Genomic DNA, 17,297 nt, shown 5'->3' on the forward strand with positions numbered 1-17,297 from the left:
CCCACTGGGTTCACTGTCCAGCTCTGAGGGTGCTACTGGCCGGCAGTGTTGGCCCCACCGGTGTCCCATCGTGTAATCAAGCAAAGAGCCTGAGCCCACACCGTAGGGTTTCCCAGCCCCCATTCAGCCTGGGGACTCTTCATTCAACACCAGCACTTGGAGCTACCACTTCCCAGGCGCTGTGCACACATTGGGGTCTCCCACAGCTCCTTTACAAAGATGCGGGACCAGAGAGGTCACGTGACATGGCTAGGGCTCACAGCCAGGCTCAGTGCCAGCTGCTCCAGTTCGCCTGAGAATGTCTTCACCCAAAGTCCAGGAGATATCTGAAGCACCTGTGGCTTGTCCAGCAAGTCAAAGATGGATGTTTAGCAACTAATACCTGGCGACATGGGCTTCGGATGGTGAAGAATCTGCCTGCGAGGGAGACCTGGGCTTGATCCTGGGTGGGGAAGATCCCCTGGAGGAGGACATGGCAACCCACTCCAGTATTCTTGCCTGGAGAATCCCCATGGACAGGGGAGACTGGTGGGCTACAGTCCATGGGGTCACAAAGAGTCGGACACGACAGAGACTATGCCCACCTGGTGACAGGGAGCAGGACCAGTTTTTCCCCATGGATCTTGGGCTCAGGTAAGAGCCCAGAGGCAGAGAAGAGAGGGAAGGGGGTCAGGTGGGGGGTGAGGAAGGGAGGAGACAGAGACAGAGACCGGTGGGCTGGGAGGAGCACCTGATTAGACCCAGAATAGCTAAGCGATGGCCTGGTCCCTGCCACTCACTGCTGTGTGACCTGGGGCAAGTCACCGCCTTCTCTGGGCTTATGTTCTCAAAGGAAGAAGGAGTCACAGGGACAAAGGAGGCATGGGGCCCTCAGACTGCTCCAGGTTGTACTTTTCTGATCACAGGAGCATCCAGAGTCTGGCACTATTAGACCTGATGCCCATACGAGCGCGGTTCAGTCAGTGGAATCCGGGGCACTTTGACCTCTGCTCCACAGTGAAGTCTGGCTGTCCTCCCCGCTGCTCTGCGTCTTACCATGCCCTCCCCTTCCCTACTTCACTTCAGCCCTGTGTCCAGTGTTAGGGGTTTGGATTCTCCCAGCCCTCTCACCTGCATCTCCCAGCTCACCTGACTCCCCTCTGTCACTGGCTGACCCAGGGTGTCTGGTTGAAGCTTGACTCTCTGGGTGGCACCCGCTCTCCTAGACTATCCCGTGTCAGGCCTAGAGGTAGCCAGCAGGGTGACAGCAGGTGCTGGACAAGGGAGGATAAACTGAAGGGAAGAGAGAACCACCAGACAGGGCAGGGATAGTGAGGAGAGTTGGGTGCCTTGGCCTCTTTGGAGTCACCTCCAGGTGGTCCCCATGGGCAGGCCCAAGCCTGTAGGTTACAGCCATCCAGACTGGGTCAGTGTCTGTTCTCAGGGACCAAGCCCCCAGGTATCCCTGTTATGAAATATTTTGAATCACCCTGTCACTTCCTACCACTCAGAGCCAGAAGAGACAGACCCAAAACCAAAATCCACACTTTTGCAACAAGCCTCGATCAAACACCCCTCTAACTAACCACAGAGAATAGACAGAGGCGAGATTTCTATGCCAAGAGAACACACTTTATTGGGTAAATTTCCAGGGAAGATCAGTTTTACACGGCATAAAAGCAGTCAAAGCCAGAAACACGATCCAAGAAGTTTTTTGGTAGAAAAATCTGCTGAGCGGGGAGTCCCTCTAGGGAAGGAGAGGTGGGGGTCATTTAGAGCCGGGACCCACAGGGGTGTCCTCCTTCCTGTGGGCCAGGGCCTGCCCAGTTACAGCGGCTGCACGTGCTCCCTGGAAGAAATGATTTTCCCATCTCTGATCTCCTCCGTGATGGTGCGGATCTGGGTGCTGAGCTGGGGGGCCGGGGCACAGGAACCGCTTGAGACGTAAGAAACTCTAACAGCAGGCTTGCATTCTGTGGCACACGGATGGGCAGGCAGCCTGAGGAAATGAGATCATGTCAGGACATGTTTGCCATTGGCCGTTGAACTGACTGGCATGTCAAACATACTCGAGGGTCAAGTGAGATGGGTGGGAGACCACGACAAATGGCTCAGATGGTGCCTCTCTGAAATCCCTTGAGGGCTGCATAGACAAAGATCAGAAACTCCCAGCCAAAACCAATAGGTGGAGAAGTACGGTGAGTGGGGCCAGCTTGTCCACCTGCAAATGCTTAAAGCCCAGGGCTAGAAGGAATGTCTCTCCAGAGGCTGTGATCAAGCCCCCCCTTCATCTGAACAATAACCACTTCAGGACTGATACCCTCACCGTGGTACCCAGTGTTGGGTCCAGGTGAGCCTTTTCCCCAAGCCTGAACTCCCAGGACCCACGGCCACTCACTTGCAGTCTTCTCCCTCGAGCAGGCGGCGGTAGGTAGCGATCTCTGACTCCAGCCGGGCCTTGACATCCAGCAGCACCTGGTACTCCTGGTTCTGCCGCTCCAGGTCGCAGCGGATCTCGGCCAGCTGAGTCTCCACATTGCCGATCAGGCCCTGCATCTGGGCCAGCTGGGAGCTGTAGCGGGCCTCCGTCTCTGCCAGGGTGCATTCTAGGGAATTGCGCTGCAAAGGGAAAGAGGACGCACTGCCAATGGGAGGGAATCGCCCCCAGAGACCCACAGCCCTGGGTGTCTCCATACCACTATTGATCACCACCCGTGATAACCGAGGCTGGTGGATCGGGCCACCTGCCACGAGCAGGGCCAGCCTCTCAGGCTGGGGCCACTCACCATGCTGTGCTGAGCCTGCAGCTCGATCTCCAGGGCGTTGACGTTGCGTCTCAGCTCAATGATCTCTGTCTGGTAGCACTGCAGCTGCTCTGAACTGGACACCACCTGCTGGTTCAACTCCTCGGTCTGAAAAGCGTGAGAGGACCCAGAGCATGGTCAGAGCAAGTTAAACCACTGTCAAGCGTGACCCCACCCCACAAGCTTGTCCAGGGCTGGCCCTGCCCCACCTGGGTGTTGAACCAGGCCTCCACGTCTCTGCGGTTATTCTCCACTAGGGTCTCATACTGGCATCTCATCTCGTCCAGGATCTTGTTGAGGTCCACCGGGGGAGCAGCATCCACCTCCACGTTCAGCCGGTCCCCAAGCTGGCATCGGAGTGTATTGACTTCCTGCAGAGAGCAGGCAAGATGGCATAAGGTTGTCACAAGGATGTTGGATGTGAGTTTGACTGACCTGGGTAAAAACCCTCCTCCTTCAGTTGTCAGCTGTGTGACATTAAACAGGATGCTTAACTTCTCTGGGCTTCAGCCTCCTCATGCACCCTGACCTGCCTCCTTGGAAAATTTGGAAGATGATGCAAATACCAGCTAAGTAGAATCATTATCAGGCACTACCCTCCAAATGGAGATTTAGTATCATGCCCAGGAGTGTGGGATCCATGTGACCTTAGACAAGTGACTTAACCTTTCTGTGCCTCAGTTTCCTCATCTATAAAATGGAGCTTGTAATAGTATTTACCTCCTGGAATTATCGTGAGGATGACATGAAACAAGAATGAAATACAAAGTGCTTTGTAGAGTTCTTGGCACACGGTGGGCCATCAGTAAATGTCATCTGGGGTTACTATGGAAGTGGTTGTCACCGTTGTTACACCCAAGGGTCAGCAGTGGCTCCCTTCTGGGTTTGAACCATCAGGAGGGTATGTGGGACCAGCCTCACCTCCTCATGGTTCTTCTTGAGACAGATCAGCTCCTCCTTCAGAGACTCCACCTGCATCTCCAGGTCGGCCTTGCACAGGGTCAGCTCGTCCAGGATCCGGCGCAGGCCATTGGTGTCGGCCTCCACCAGCTGCCGCACGCCCAGCTCTGTCTCGTACCTGCACACACAGAGCCCTGCTGAGTCTGCGGCAGGGCAGCCACTCCCAGGCAGGGCCCGCGGCCTGTGGACTGCTCCAGCTACAGTGGCTGATTTGGGGTCAGCATCACTGTGGTTCTCTCCCTTGACCCAGAAAGGATCTAGAACTGATGCCACACTTCCCACTTACAGCTGCATCTGGCCTCACTCTCACGTTACCAGCTCCCAGAGGCGGAGGACAGAGGCAAGGGCGCAGCACAGAACTGCCTTCCCAGATCAGGCCACTCACTTGGTCCGGAAGTCGTCAGCAGCCAGCTTGGCGTTGTCAATTTGCAGGACCAGCCTGGCGTTGTCGGCCTTGGTTAGCAGGATCTGGGGAACCAGGGCCGTCTTGTGAGCTGGAGAAGGCCCAGCAGAGTAGGAGCAGGTGGTAGGGGACAGCCCAGCTTTCATAGGCCATACTTCTAAATACCTTTGGCATTTCCAGCCCTGAGCTCTTCGCCTAGGTATAGAGGGAGCATCAGTCCCAGAAAGTCTCTAGAAAAGACCCTGATGCTGGGAAAGATTCTCCTCCTGTCTTGGAGGAGAAGGGGACGACAGAGGATGAGATGGTTGGATATGATTGGATGGCATCACCAATTCAATGGACATGAGTTTGAGCAAACTCCAGGAGACAGTGAGGGCCAGGGAATCCTGGTGTGCTATAGTCCATGGGGTTGCAAAGAGTTGGACATGACTTAATGAATGACCAGCAACAACAGTCCCAGGAGGGGCATCACAATGGTCATCAGCCCTGACACCTGCAGCCCCAAAGGCACAGTGGGTCACACCAAGGTGAGCAGAGAGAACCAGGCCAACCTGGATTCAGATTCCACCTCCAACACCGACAGACTATGGTATCTTGAGAAAGTGGCCGAACCTCCCTAAAATTCAACTTCCACATCTGTTAGATGGAACCAGTAATGTCCACCTCTCCAAGATGAGGAATACACGAACAAGGAAGGGAAGGCATTAGGCGCAGAGCTTGTGTCCAGTAAGGGCATGGTGTGTGTGACTGCTCTTCCTATAGCTGAGACTGGCTGGAAAGGAGGGGAGTTTACAAGCAGAGAGAGGTCTGGGTCCCCCAAGAAACCAAACCCCTAGAGAGAAAAGCTGGCCTTAATAGGAGAGAGAATCCTCCGAGAGCTACAGCCTCATCTGCAGTGGGATGAAACAGACCACTCCCAGGGTTTGGGCTGGAGTGGGGCCAGGCCCCAGGTACCTTCTGCTGGAGCTCCTCAATGGTCTTGAAGTAGCTCTGGTAGTCAGGGCAGATGTACGGGACCTGAGACTCGTACCATTCCCGGATGCGGCTCTCCAGCTCCGTGTTCTCCCTCTCCAGCTGCCGCACCTTCTCCAGGTAGCTGGCCAGGCGATCGTTCAGGAACTGCATGGTCTCCTTCTCGTTGCCATTGAAGGAGCCCTCGCAGAGCCAGCCCCCGGCCCCGGCAAAGCCAGAGGAATGGAGCCCAGAGGACAGGAAGGAACCAGGCAAGCAGCTCCCAAGGCTGGAGAGGCCCAGCCTGATGGAGGAGGCTGACCCCGAAACACCAGCAAGGCTGGGCCCCCTGCAGGAGCCCACGGAGCGGACACAGGACACCCGAGAGATGCCGCTGGTCGCGCCGCAGTGGCCCCTGAGGGACCCAGAGGAGAAGATCGGGGAGCAGAGCTGGGAGGCCATGATGCTAGCAGAGAAGGTTGCAGCTTAGCAAGGAGCTCAGGTTCTGGCTCTCATGGCCTCTCTGAGGCACTTATATACACTGCCTGTGGGGTGTTGCCATCTTACACTTGGGAAAGCCCTTTCCTATTCCAGGAAAATCTCATTAGAATGTGACTTTTGCTACGCATCCAAAATCCCTTACCTTGTAAAAATTAAAAAGAATGTAGAATTTCATTTGCTAAGTCAGGGCTGTCAGCTGTTGTCATTTCCTGGTAGAATATTAATTTTATTGCCTCTTCAAAGTCCTTGCACCAGCACCCATAAATTGGGAGTGGCCTCACGAATGACATCTGGTACCTGCCCTCTCTGCGAGCCTTCTTCCAGGTGCCCAGGCTGCTCACCTGTCACCTCTGACCACTACCCCTACCCACCATAGCTGCTCACCTCAGGGATGCTAAGAAGGTAGCAAAAGGAAGTAAAATTCACAGAACACCTATCAGGTGCCAGGCTTATAGTTATTTCATGGACACCTCACAACAGTCCTGGGAGATGGCCAGCATCATCTCCGTTTTACCAGTGTGGAAACTGAGGCTCCGAATGGTTGAAAGAAAGGAAGGAAGGAAAAAGGAAAGAAAGGGAAAGCTTGCTTGAGATGAACAGGTAGTGAGTACAAAGAATCTGAAACCAGGGCTCTGGGACCCCAAATGCCACACTCTCGTCCCATTGCTTCTCCAACATAACCAAGGTCAAGTGCAGGCACCCAGAATTCGGGGACGGAAGACCTAGGTTCAAACTCCGGCTCTGCTGTTGATCTGTCCTGTGACGCTGAGCACATCACTCCATCCTGGGCATCCTCAGTGTCCTCACAGGCCTGCTTCTTGCAGATCCAAGCAGGATCGAAACCAGGGCAGAAGTAAACGTGGTTTGAAACACCTCCGGTGCTGTAGAAATGTTGGTTGGGCTAAGAAGACAGTCTTTGGTGATGGTTTGTGGCTGTGACTGGCAAAGGGTTGTGGCTGTGAGCCCTCAGGTGGAACTGCTTTGAAGGGCAGTTTCTTTTGTGGCCCCTAGTTCCCTGAACCTAAGAGGGTAGAATAATCAGGACCCTGGGCAGTCCCCTTGCCCCAGCCCCATCCCCACCCCTGCCCTCAGTTCAGTTCAGTCACTCAGTCGTGTCCAGCTCTTTGCAACCCCACGGGCTGCAGCATGCCAGGCTTCCCTGTCCTTCACCAACTTCTGGATCTTGCTCAAACTCATGTCCATCAAGTCAGTTATGCCATCCAACCATCGCATCTTCTGTCATCCCCTTCTCCTCCCACCTTGAATCTTTCCCAGCATCAGGGTCTTTTCCAATGAGTTACTTCTCTGCATCAGGTGGCCAAAGTATTGGAGTTTCAGCTTCAGCATCAGTCCTTCCAAGGAATATTTGGGACTGATTTCCTTTAGGATTGACTGGTTTGATCTCCTTGAAGTCCAAGGGACTATTGAGAGTCTTCTCCAACACCACAGTTCAAAAGCATCAATTCTTTGGCACTCAGCTTTCTTTATAGTCCAACTCTCACATCCATACATGACTACTGGAAAAACCATAGCTTTGACTAGATGGGCCTTTGTTGGCAAAGTAATGTCTCTGCTTTTTAATATGCTATCTAGATTGTTCATAGCTTTTCTTCCAAGGAGCAAGCGTCTCTTAATTTCATGGCTGCAGTCACCATCTGCAGTGATTTTGGAGCCCCAAAAAATAAAGTCTCTTACTGGTTCCATTGTTTTCCCATCTATTTGCCATGTAGTGATGGGACCGGATGCCATGATCTTAGTTTTCTGAATGTTGAGTTTTAAGCCTTACTGGTGCCTAAACGGGGTACAGAAATGGTCCATGCAGACCCTTTGGACAGAGAAGGAATAAGAGGATTAGATGAGACACTACAGAGAGTTAGGCAACCCAAGAGGAGAGCCTGAGGATTAAGGAACAAAGGTAGACTCAGTCTTCCACCCTCAACATGGGTTTTCCCAAGGCTTGAGCAACCTGCTCACTTTTTGTCCATGCAGACACACACGGCAAGGCTGGCGTTTATAGAAGCATTTATATGCGTCTGAAGTTGTAATTTACCAACCTCTTAAAACACTTTATAAGCTTCTCTGTGAAATTACCCAGGAGGGTTGGCTGTGGTGCACATTCTTGCCTGGTCCAGTGGATACCCAGATGGGATGCCCAAGAGCCACCTGATGGGCTCCCGGGGGTACACTTGCTGTGCAGCCCCTCCTGGGAGAGACAGCAGGGGCAGCAGGCCTCCAGAGCTCGACTTCCCAGCAGTGGTGCCTTCGGGCTGCCCACCTTCCCTGCAGGGCCCGGGATGGGGCTGTCTCAGGGTTTCTCAAGCTCAGCACTGTGGACGTCGCAGGCTACATAATTCCTAGTGTGGGGGCCTCCTGTGCACCATACAGTATTACTGGCATCCCTGGGCAGATGCCAGTAGCAACTCCTCCTCCAGTCGTGACAATATGAAACTCTCCCAACACTGCCCAATGTCTCCTGATGGAAAAACTGCTCCCAGTTGACACCCACTGGACTATTAGGACAGGGACTGAGGCTGTGACCAGACCTCCTGGCAGCCCCTCCTTTGTCTTCTGAGATGACGAGTGCAGAGTCTGGCTGTCACCGTAGGGCCCGTTCAGGCAGGTCCTTGATGCACACATGACTCAGCTCACCTCATTTGTGACACAGTATGCTTGTCCAGAAGGCAGCTGCTCCCCTGCCCCGACATAGCTCATCTCTGACTGGGGTCTCTGTCTGCTGGACATCTGAAGTCAATGTTCTCATGCGCTTTTTTTTAATCCCTCCACTGTGCAATCCATATCTGAAGCTGATTCTAGGTTTTTCTCAGGACAACTGAATGAGCAGGTTTCTGCTCTTCTGGCTGTGTCCCCATCCAGAGGGCCACTGTGGGCCAGAGTCCAGGCAGGTGTCTCCAGGGCTGCGAGGGGTGGCACAGACCTCTCCTGGAGAGGGTGACAAGCTGCCCAGAGAGTCTTTTGGAAGCCCTTGGTCCCCTGCCTTTCCCCATGGTGTAGGCAGCAAGGACACCTCTCAGAAGGAAGTGTGGAGGGGGTCTCATGGGAGGAACTCCTCTGCTCTCTTTCACCTCAGGAGTCTGGACCATCACAGGATGGATTGAGGCCCCACCGGAAAAAACCTTCTTCCTGTATCAGAGGAGAGGAGCCAGGACTCACAGGTCTGTTCATCTCCTGAAGCCACCTCGGCTCACCCTTTCCCATGGTGGTCCAGCCCTGGAGAAAATCCAGCTGCACAATGTTAAGTACATCAGGGGTGCCCCGGCACCAAGTGTTATTTCAAAATAAGGTTCTATTCTGAGACTATCCTTTCCAACCTGAATCAAAAATGCACTGGCTAATTAAATAGAATGAAATAAGGCCATTTGCAGCAGCATGGATGCAGCTAGAGATTCATACTGAGCAAAGTAAGTCAGAGAAGGAGAAATAACATATAACAGCCCCTGTGAAGGACTGATGCTGAAGCTGAAACTCCAGTACTCTGGCCACCTCATGCGAAGAGTTGACTCATTGGAAAAGACCCTGATGCTGGGAGGGATTAGGGGCAGGAGGAGAAGGGGACGACAGAGGATGAGATGGCTGGATGGCATCACCGACTCAATGGACATGGATTTGGGTGAACTCCAGGAGATGGTGATGGACAGGGAGGCCTGGTGTGCTGGGATTCATGGGGTCGCAAAGAGTAGGACACGACTGAGCGACTGAACTGAACTGAACTGATATGTGGAATCTAAAAAGAAATGATACAAATGAACTTACTTACAAAACAGAGACAGACTCACAGACTTAGAGAACGAACTTACGGTTGCTGGTGGAGGGAAAAGATAGTTAGGGAGTTCGGGATGGACATGTACACACTGCTATATTTAAAATGGGTAACGGACAAGGACCTACTGTATAGCACAGGGAACTCTGCTCAATGTTATGTGGCAGCCTGGATGGGAGGGGAGTTCAGGGGAGAATGGATACAAGTGTATGTATGGCTGAGTCCCTTTGCTGTTCACCTGAAACTATCACAACATTATTAATCAGCTTCTAAAAATTTACTGGGCCAAGTGCCAGGGAGCCTGGACTCCAGATTGAGCTCTGCCTCAAACTCTCTGGGCTCCAGAGCTCCATTCTGAACAGGAAGAGCCTGGACAACATGAACTCAAGACCCCTCTGTCTCAGACAGTGTAGGTGTTGAGGAGTGTTTCCTATGGAGCCAGCCAAGAGTCACCTGGACATGTCTGTGACTCATTCACCAGCCACTGTCCCCTCTCTGTCACTGGCCACAGAACAAAGACAAGTTACAGAGGTTCAGCCCATAACACAATTGGATTTTCTCTTCTTTGCAAGCCTGCGTGGAACTCAGTCTCACTTCGTCTCCAGGTCTTCTCTATGGCTGTGAACATAACTGATGCCATCTTGGGCCCTTACAGTTCCTCCTGTCCTTCCACTGACCCTACCCAGGGCCATAGTGGACACTAAATCACTTCTCTTTGGTCAAGGACTTTGTAGCTAATAGCTACTGTTTAATAATCATTTGAACCAGGTGACCTCAATGATGAAAACCTATTCCCAACGTCCATAAGACATTACCCATTCATAAATCTTGACTTAGGCATACCCATCCTATCTCTGAGCACCGCCCCCCCATGCCCTAAGTAAACTATAAAATTGTCCAATGGCCCCTCAGTGGTATGGAATGTAGCTGCAGATGCTTCCAGATGGCTGTCAGCCCCATCCCATGCTGTGAGTAAGCTACCCTGTTATAAGCCGATCCATTGATTACATGGAGCTGCCTGCCTCGTTTTTTGGTCTCAAGATGCCTTTTCAGTTTGGTAGGAACTTTTCCTTCCTGCCATTCTTCACCACCCTGAAAACCAGGAGAGCACAGCTGCTTGGCTTCCTCCCAGCCTCCCTTCATAGGCAAAGGCAACACAAACCCATGTCCCCAGACGGTAGCCAGAAGGGCCCATTCAGAGTGCAGGGTCCCCAGGACGTTTGTCAGGCCTCCCAGCATGTCCAGGCTGAAATGACATTGCTGGCTAACAAAGCCAACTGAGTCTTGGCTTTGCAGAAGAAGGGAGTCAGGCTGGACAGCAGCAGCCCTGGGCCTGGGCTCAGCCAGACCATGGTTCAGCTCCTTAATTCCTTTGAGCCTCCATTTTCCTAAAAGGTGAATGACGCTCATAATGCCACATTCACAGGATTGTGATAACTAAATTGAAACATGCTTGATAAACAGGAAGTCACTTCACGGATTTTAAGAGATCAAAACTCTTCACATATCCCATGTGGTCTGAGCCTCAGATGAACGCTATTTCCAGGGCACAAACCACTCACTCTGGTTTCATAGAATACTGATTCAGAGGCCTAGCCCAGCTCTGCAAGGAAAGACAGCCGCCTGAAGAGGTTAGGGCTGGGGGATTTCCCTGGCGGTCCAATGGTTAGGACTCCGTGCTTCCACTGCCAGCGGCAGGATTTCAATCCCTGGTGAGGGATCTGCGGATGCCCCACAGTGCCTCCAAAAAAAACAAAAGAGAAAGAGAGAGCTTGTGGCTGGGACTGTGTCCAGAGCTGCCGGAGCCCTATTCTCGCCAGACTCTCTGGCCTCTGAGCCCTACTCCATGTGCTGTATTTAGTTGCCCAGTCGTGTCCGACTCTTTGTGACCCCGTGGACTGTATGCAGTCCACCAGGCTTCTCTGTCCATAGGGATTCTCCATGCAAGAACACTGGAGTGGGTTGCCATGCCCTCCTCCTGGGATCTTACCAACCCAGGGATTGAACCCAGGTCTCCCTCATCGCAGGTGGATTCTTTACCATCTGAGCCACCAGCGAAGCCTAAGAATACTGGAGTGGGTAGCCTGTCCCTTCTCCAGGGGATCTTCCCAACCCAGGGACTCGAACTAGGGTCTCCTGCATTGCAGGCAGATTCTTTACCAGCTGAGCTACCAGGGAACCTCTACTCTAGAAACTCCTAAAAGCCCCCTGAGCCACTACTGCAGGCACAAATGCCAGCTTGGGGGCTACAGAGCTGACAGGATGCTCCCTGACCACCATGACCCTAGTCTGGGGGGCAAGGGGAAGAGGGAAGATGCCTCTGTGGGAACAGAAAATGCCTCCACTTTCCCCAAGCCCACCTTGGACAGCACCAAGTTCAAAATCAATGGTTGAGTTGTGGCTCCTTCTTTGGTGAGATGAGATCTCCACCCTCAAATGAGCCTCCATTTGAAAGCTAAGGTTCTCTGTGGGCAGAGACCCACGAAATCAAGCCTGAGTCTCCTCTGCCCAGCTCTGACCTGTCCCTTTGACAAAGGCACCGCCTGTCACAGTGTGCCCAAGGAGCCCTGCTCCTCTGAGCTGGTGTCAGAAGTGCCAGGGCCAGCAATGCTCCAGCGGCAATGGCAGGAGCAGAACAGCGGACCACGTGGGCAGCCAGCTCACTGGGCAGCAAGGGGCAATGAGACCATTCGAAAAGCCCAGTGTCTTTCTTACAGTGTCCTGGTAGCCTAGGCTTCATCTTCCTGGTTTTCTCCTGCTCCCTATCCCATCTTTGGCATCCACACACTCAAGTCCTACAAATTTCCCACCATAAGAGGCATCTAAAAAAGGCTGACCCGGTCCGTGTGTTTACCTCTTTAGACTCCTACCCAGAACCCACCCAGAAACAGGGACACCCCTACTGATCTCATCCCCCTCAACACAAGTCCTTTTTCCTTGGAACAAAGAATTTGTTCCAGCGACCAAGTACTCAGGATTCCCGGCTCCTCTGAAAAGCAGGGTGACTATATATTCTGTCAAGTAACCACATCAAAAGCTCCTGCCAGATCTGCTGCCAGCTGATGTTAGATTCTAGTACAGACAGGCAGGGACAGGTCCACAAAGCTGGAGGAAGCATTATGAGAGAGGGGGTGGAAACCTTCAATTATGACATTGTGAGCCACCAATTTAATTTGTCCAAAGAATCAGAGAAAGGTCTTGCCTCTTTGGTTTTGATGGTGGAAGACTCAGGGCAGTTAGCAAGCCTGCTGAGGGTAGGGTTGCTAGATTCAGCAAATCAAAATACATGCAACATTTAAGACATGCTTATACTAAAGTATTATTCATGCCTATTTACAATTCCAGTTTAACTAGGTGTCCTGCATTTTCTCTGGTAATCCTCCATAAGGAAGCACCACTGGTGGAGAACTTTGACCCAACAAAACACAGCTGTTCCTTCCCTCCTCCCCCTGTGACTTGTCACCATGACTGGCTGGTCTCAGAAACAGGCATATCCAGCTTCCCCTGGAAAATCGTGACTTTCTCTCCTCTGCACCCCAATCTCAATGGCTGCCATTTTTGCCTTCACCAGCCTGGTGAGCAGGACTCAGAAGAGGAGAGCTAAGGTGTCTTTTCACCCTCGTGGCCACCTCAGTGACATTCCACCTGATGGCAACTGCCTTCAGCCAGCTGACTCAGACCTTCCTCAGCAAGATTTGGCAAGTCCCTCTCTGCTCAGTCCCTCTCTAAGATCAGTTCCTGCTCCCCCGGCCTGTGCCCCAAACTTGTACACACCCCCTGCTGTCTCCAGGCCTCACCAGACTCAGTGCACAGGATCAGGGACCATGGAGGTCACCCCCACCCCCTGGCCGCCCCTCTCCAGGGCCCAGAGCCTGTGCTATGAGCAGGCGAGGTGACTCTTGGTTCCTCCCCAGACTTAGGGCTCTGCAGGCTCCTGGGCACCCAACTTCCCAACATGCCGCTTTGTGGATGATTCTGAATCCCCACTGGGCCAGGACCCAATCCTGTTACCAGGCCCAGAATCACCCTGGAACAGCCCCAGACACCCTCATCTCATACTCAGGGTCTTCTGTGGACCCTTAAAGCTGCCCCCCAAAACAGAGGGACAGAAGGCACCCAAGAGGGTCTCAGGGCTGTAACTCTGCCCTCAGACTCCCTGCTGCCCTACTGCCTCCCTGAGGGCTGGAGACTGGACAGGGTCTCATGTTGGAACTTGCATCTCCCCCAAAATACAAAAGTACTTTCTCTTGCCCTGGAATATGGTTTTAACAATTGTCTAAGAGTCTGCTCCAAACTGCTCTTGCCCTGTGGGAGGCTCAGAGAGTCTCCCTGACCCAGATCTTAAGCCATACCTCTCCAGTTCTCTCACACCAAGCTCTGCCTTCCGCATCCCAGGCCACTTCCATCTTGCCCATGGGCCAGCTCTTCCTGCACGGCTGCACTGGCTGACCGCTCCTGTCTGGAAGAGTCCAGAGCCTCTCGCTCAAATCCACTCAGTCCCTAACTCCCCCCACCCAGCTTTTATGGAGAATTCCAGAGCTGTCACTGCTCTCCCTGAAGTCCTTAAAGAATCTGTGGTTTGTGGGAGACACAGAGCCAAACCCAATGGAAGAGATGCTGCTACTGCAGTCTCCTGCGTCCCCTTGATTCAGATACCACTTAACTGGACCACAAAGCAAATTCTTCAAACACCCTGTTTGATTGGATTCCAGCGTCTGCATTTACAGGGGCTGATGCGCAGTCGGCCTCACTCTCTTCCTGCTAACAGCGTGTCTGCAAAACAGACTGTGGGCTCCAGGCAGTAATTAACCAAGCTTTATACTGGGGGTTCTACTTTCAAACTCATCTGAGATCCTCAGATGAAAGAAGCCACAGAGTTATTATGGTTGTTCATAAAAATGGGCCAGAAGCGTGAATATCAGCTATTTGCCAACTCCCCCAAACCCTCCCCCCACCAACAGGTGCCCACCCACCTGATCCTTCCCAAGCTCTGCAGGAGGATGAAAAGTCTGATGTGTGCTCAGCAGTGTGAGAGCCCCCCCCCCCCCCCGCCGAAACAAGCTGCTCAGAGTGAGGCATCCTGCATACCCTTCTCCACTCCAGCCCTCAACAGCCCCAGGAACACCTTCCAGCAGGCAGCAGGTCCCAGCCATCCCGAGATGCACTGACCCAGGCCAGGAGGAAAGAAGGGACCAGTCAATGACATGGGGAAGCTGGGACAGTGCGTCATCACACTCCGTGAACCACAGCCCTCCCATGACATCTCTTCCCCCACTTCCCTCAAGTGAGATTCCCCTTGCTAGGAAGCCCTGGACACCCTCATCTCATATTCAGGGTCTTCTGTGGAGCCTCAAGGCTACCCTCCCAAACAGAAGGACAACAGGCACCCAAGGGTCTTGGGGTTGCAGCGCTGCCCTCAGCCATGCCCTGCTGGCCAACTGCTTCACTAAGGGTAGAGAATGGGTAGGGTCTCATGCTGGGATCAGGTCAAGTGCCTTGACCCTCCACTCTGTGTCCCAGCCAGTGGCCAAAGTGGCATGGCCAGCTTTCTGGAGTGAGCCTGCCCCCTGCAGGGCGCAGGCAGGATGCACAACCCCATTAGGGAGTGCGAGGTATTAGGGAGGGCAAAAGTGCACTGGTCCCTCCACCCAGGGCAGAGCCTTTGGGAGAGGGAGGCACCTCCCGCTGGGGATGTGACTGCACAGCCTAGAGTCATGCAGCGATTAGCCACCTTTGTGCATCACCGCCATGGGGAGGTGCATCCTTTCCGAGCTCTGAGGCACTGGCGTGCCGCGGGCACATTCCACAAGACATCTTTGACCCCTAAGTGCTGGGGCTTAGGTGAGAGTTTGGCTTCTGCCCCAGATTCCAGACCTGAGTGCTTGACTTTAACAAAGGGTCAGCCATAGTCTCAGAAAGCATGTTGGAACATGGATCCCAGCTACCCTGCTGAGTAGGTCCCTTAACCAGTCTGAGCCTCAGTCGGCAGAGGTATAAAATGGGTACAATTGGGCCAACTCAGGTTTTTGTAAAGATGAAACAAAACAAAGATTAAAAAGGAGCCTTAGACAAATGCTGGACACATTATTACTTTCTCCTTTATTAGCATCCTCTCTGTTTTGGCATCTTTTGTATTAACTGTGTTCACTGCCAATCACTGACAAAGAGGTTAGTCAGGCTCCACGGATAGGGCTGTTCCTCACAGCCACAGCTCTGGGAAGCAGGATGTGAGCCTGGGGGAGCGATGGGACAGGTGGGCACCTGGCTAATCCCTGGAAGGGGCAGTATCGGCCAAGCAGGCCTGATAAAACTGACCTCCCTTGAGTGGTCACCCCATGCAAATGACTGAGGGGATGAAATGAGTGCTGGATACAAAGAGCAGATTGCCCTCCCCTCCCCCAAGCTTCTCCCACATCTCAGTGGTAAAGAATCTGTCTGCCAATGCAGGTAGATGTAATAGGCGCAGGTTCGATCCTTGGGCCAGGAATCCCCTAGAGGAAGGCACAGCAAATCTTTCCACGATTCTTGCCTGGAGAATCCCCATGGACAGAGGAGCCTGGCGTGTTACAGTCCATAGGGTCACACAGACTCAGACACAACTGAAGGGGCTTAGCACACTTACACCCCCAAGCCTCTCCCACATCTCAGGCCAGAGCCCTGGGGTGACTATTCCTGTCCAGCTCAGGAAGGCTCTCGAGTCAGCTATGACACTAACACCCCTCCCCCTCCCTTCAAGCCCCCTCCCCCGACCTGCCTCTCAGCTTCCTCAGGATTTCTGATTTGGCCACAGAGGTCCTTGGATGGAGCCCAGCTTCTCAATCTCCTCCCTGGGGTCTGGATGAAATGGTCAGGCCAGAGCCCCTGCCAGGCCCAGCATCCAGCTCATTTCACTGTTTCACATGGACAACTAACCCCACACCCCACCAGACCACCCAGCACTGGCTTAGAAAAGGAGGAGGCTGCCCCATACATCCTTGGTCTGGGTCTTGGGGGGAGGGGGCTGCTCCAAGCCCAGCAAACCTGGGATATGGACCCCAGGGGCCCCTGCACCAGCGATGGGGCTCAGCTCTGAGTATCTCATCTGGTCCAAGCCCCTTCCTCATGCCTGCAGGACAGAATGCTTGCCTACCTCTTTATCTCCCAAAGCCTATCTTCATTCAGCCCTCATTCCTCCATCCAACACATTTACTGAGCTCCTATAACATCCTAGTTAGGAGGAGAAGGAGGAGGAGGAAACCATCCCTGCCCTGAAGGGAAGAGGATGACAAAGCTTAATTTATTGAGCACTTACTACTTGCCTGGACTGTTCTAAGCATTTGACTTTCATAGCTTCCGAGGGAGTACTGAGCAGGGAGGAAAGTGAGCCCACAGGGGTAAGTGACTTGGCCAGGGTTACACATGGAGCCGGCAACAGTCAGGACGCCTGCCAGAAGAGTGTGGCTCCAGAGCCTGTGGACGTCATGGCCTGCTCTCCTGAAAGGACCGTGGTGTCCATCAGTCCAGGGAGCCTTGGGGATACACCCGGGAGGCTGGCAGTGGTGGGGAAAGAGTGGAGATCTGTGGCAGACGCTGAACCCGGAACTAAGCTTTGAAGATGGAAATATGTGTGTATCTTTCTCTCTGCTGGATCCAGAATAGCATCTGGTACATGGTGCACTTCATAAGCAGCTGCAGATGAAATAAATTAACAAAAAAAAGTAGCCGAGTTTTGGGAGTGAAGGTCATGTCCTCTTCCTCTTTGATGTCTGAGCTCCTAGGACAGCTCTGGGTGTGTGGAAGAGAACAGAACCACACCTCATTCCACAGGGTGGGGCGGGGGGGTGGGAGTGGGATCTGGGATGAGTGGACAGCCACAGCTTTCCCCTGGCTTAACAAGCTGGGCGGGTCACCTCTGAATGACCACTGTGGACTAAACCAACTG

The 17,297-nt window shown here is 53.1% G+C and overlaps 1 protein-coding gene across 1 annotated transcript; it reads right to left on the reverse strand.

Moving 5' to 3' along the window:
- Positions 1,590–5,635, reverse strand: KRT36 (keratin 36). Its single transcript, XM_013972079.2, has 7 exons — positions 5,101–5,635; positions 4,129–4,211; positions 3,705–3,861; positions 2,993–3,154; positions 2,766–2,891; positions 2,378–2,598; positions 1,590–1,978 (listed from the first exon to the last, which is right to left on the reverse strand). The coding sequence occupies exons 1-7, from the start codon at positions 5,557–5,559 to the stop codon at positions 1,807–1,809; spliced, it is 1,380 nt and encodes a 459-aa protein (XP_013827533.2). The 5' UTR covers positions 5,560–5,635; the 3' UTR covers positions 1,590–1,806.

The sequence above is a fragment of the Capra hircus genome, chromosome 19 (assembly GCF_001704415.2).
Source record: "Capra hircus breed San Clemente chromosome 19, ASM170441v1, whole genome shotgun sequence".
Taxonomy (NCBI): domain Eukaryota; kingdom Metazoa; phylum Chordata; class Mammalia; order Artiodactyla; family Bovidae; genus Capra; species Capra hircus.

Coding starts and splice junctions, on each gene's coding strand:
- KRT36 (XM_013972079.2), bottom strand. CDS start 5,559: ATGGCCTCCCAGCTCTGCTCCCCGATCTTCTCCTCTGGGTCCCTCAGG. Junction 3,862..4,128: donor GCTGACGACTTCCGGACCAA/GTGAGTGGCCTG, acceptor CTGTGTGTGCAG/GTACGAGACAGAGCTGGGCG. Junction 2,599..2,765: donor TGCAGGCTCAGCACAGCATG/GTGAGTGGCCCC, acceptor TTCCCTTTGCAG/CGCAATTCCCTAGAATGCAC.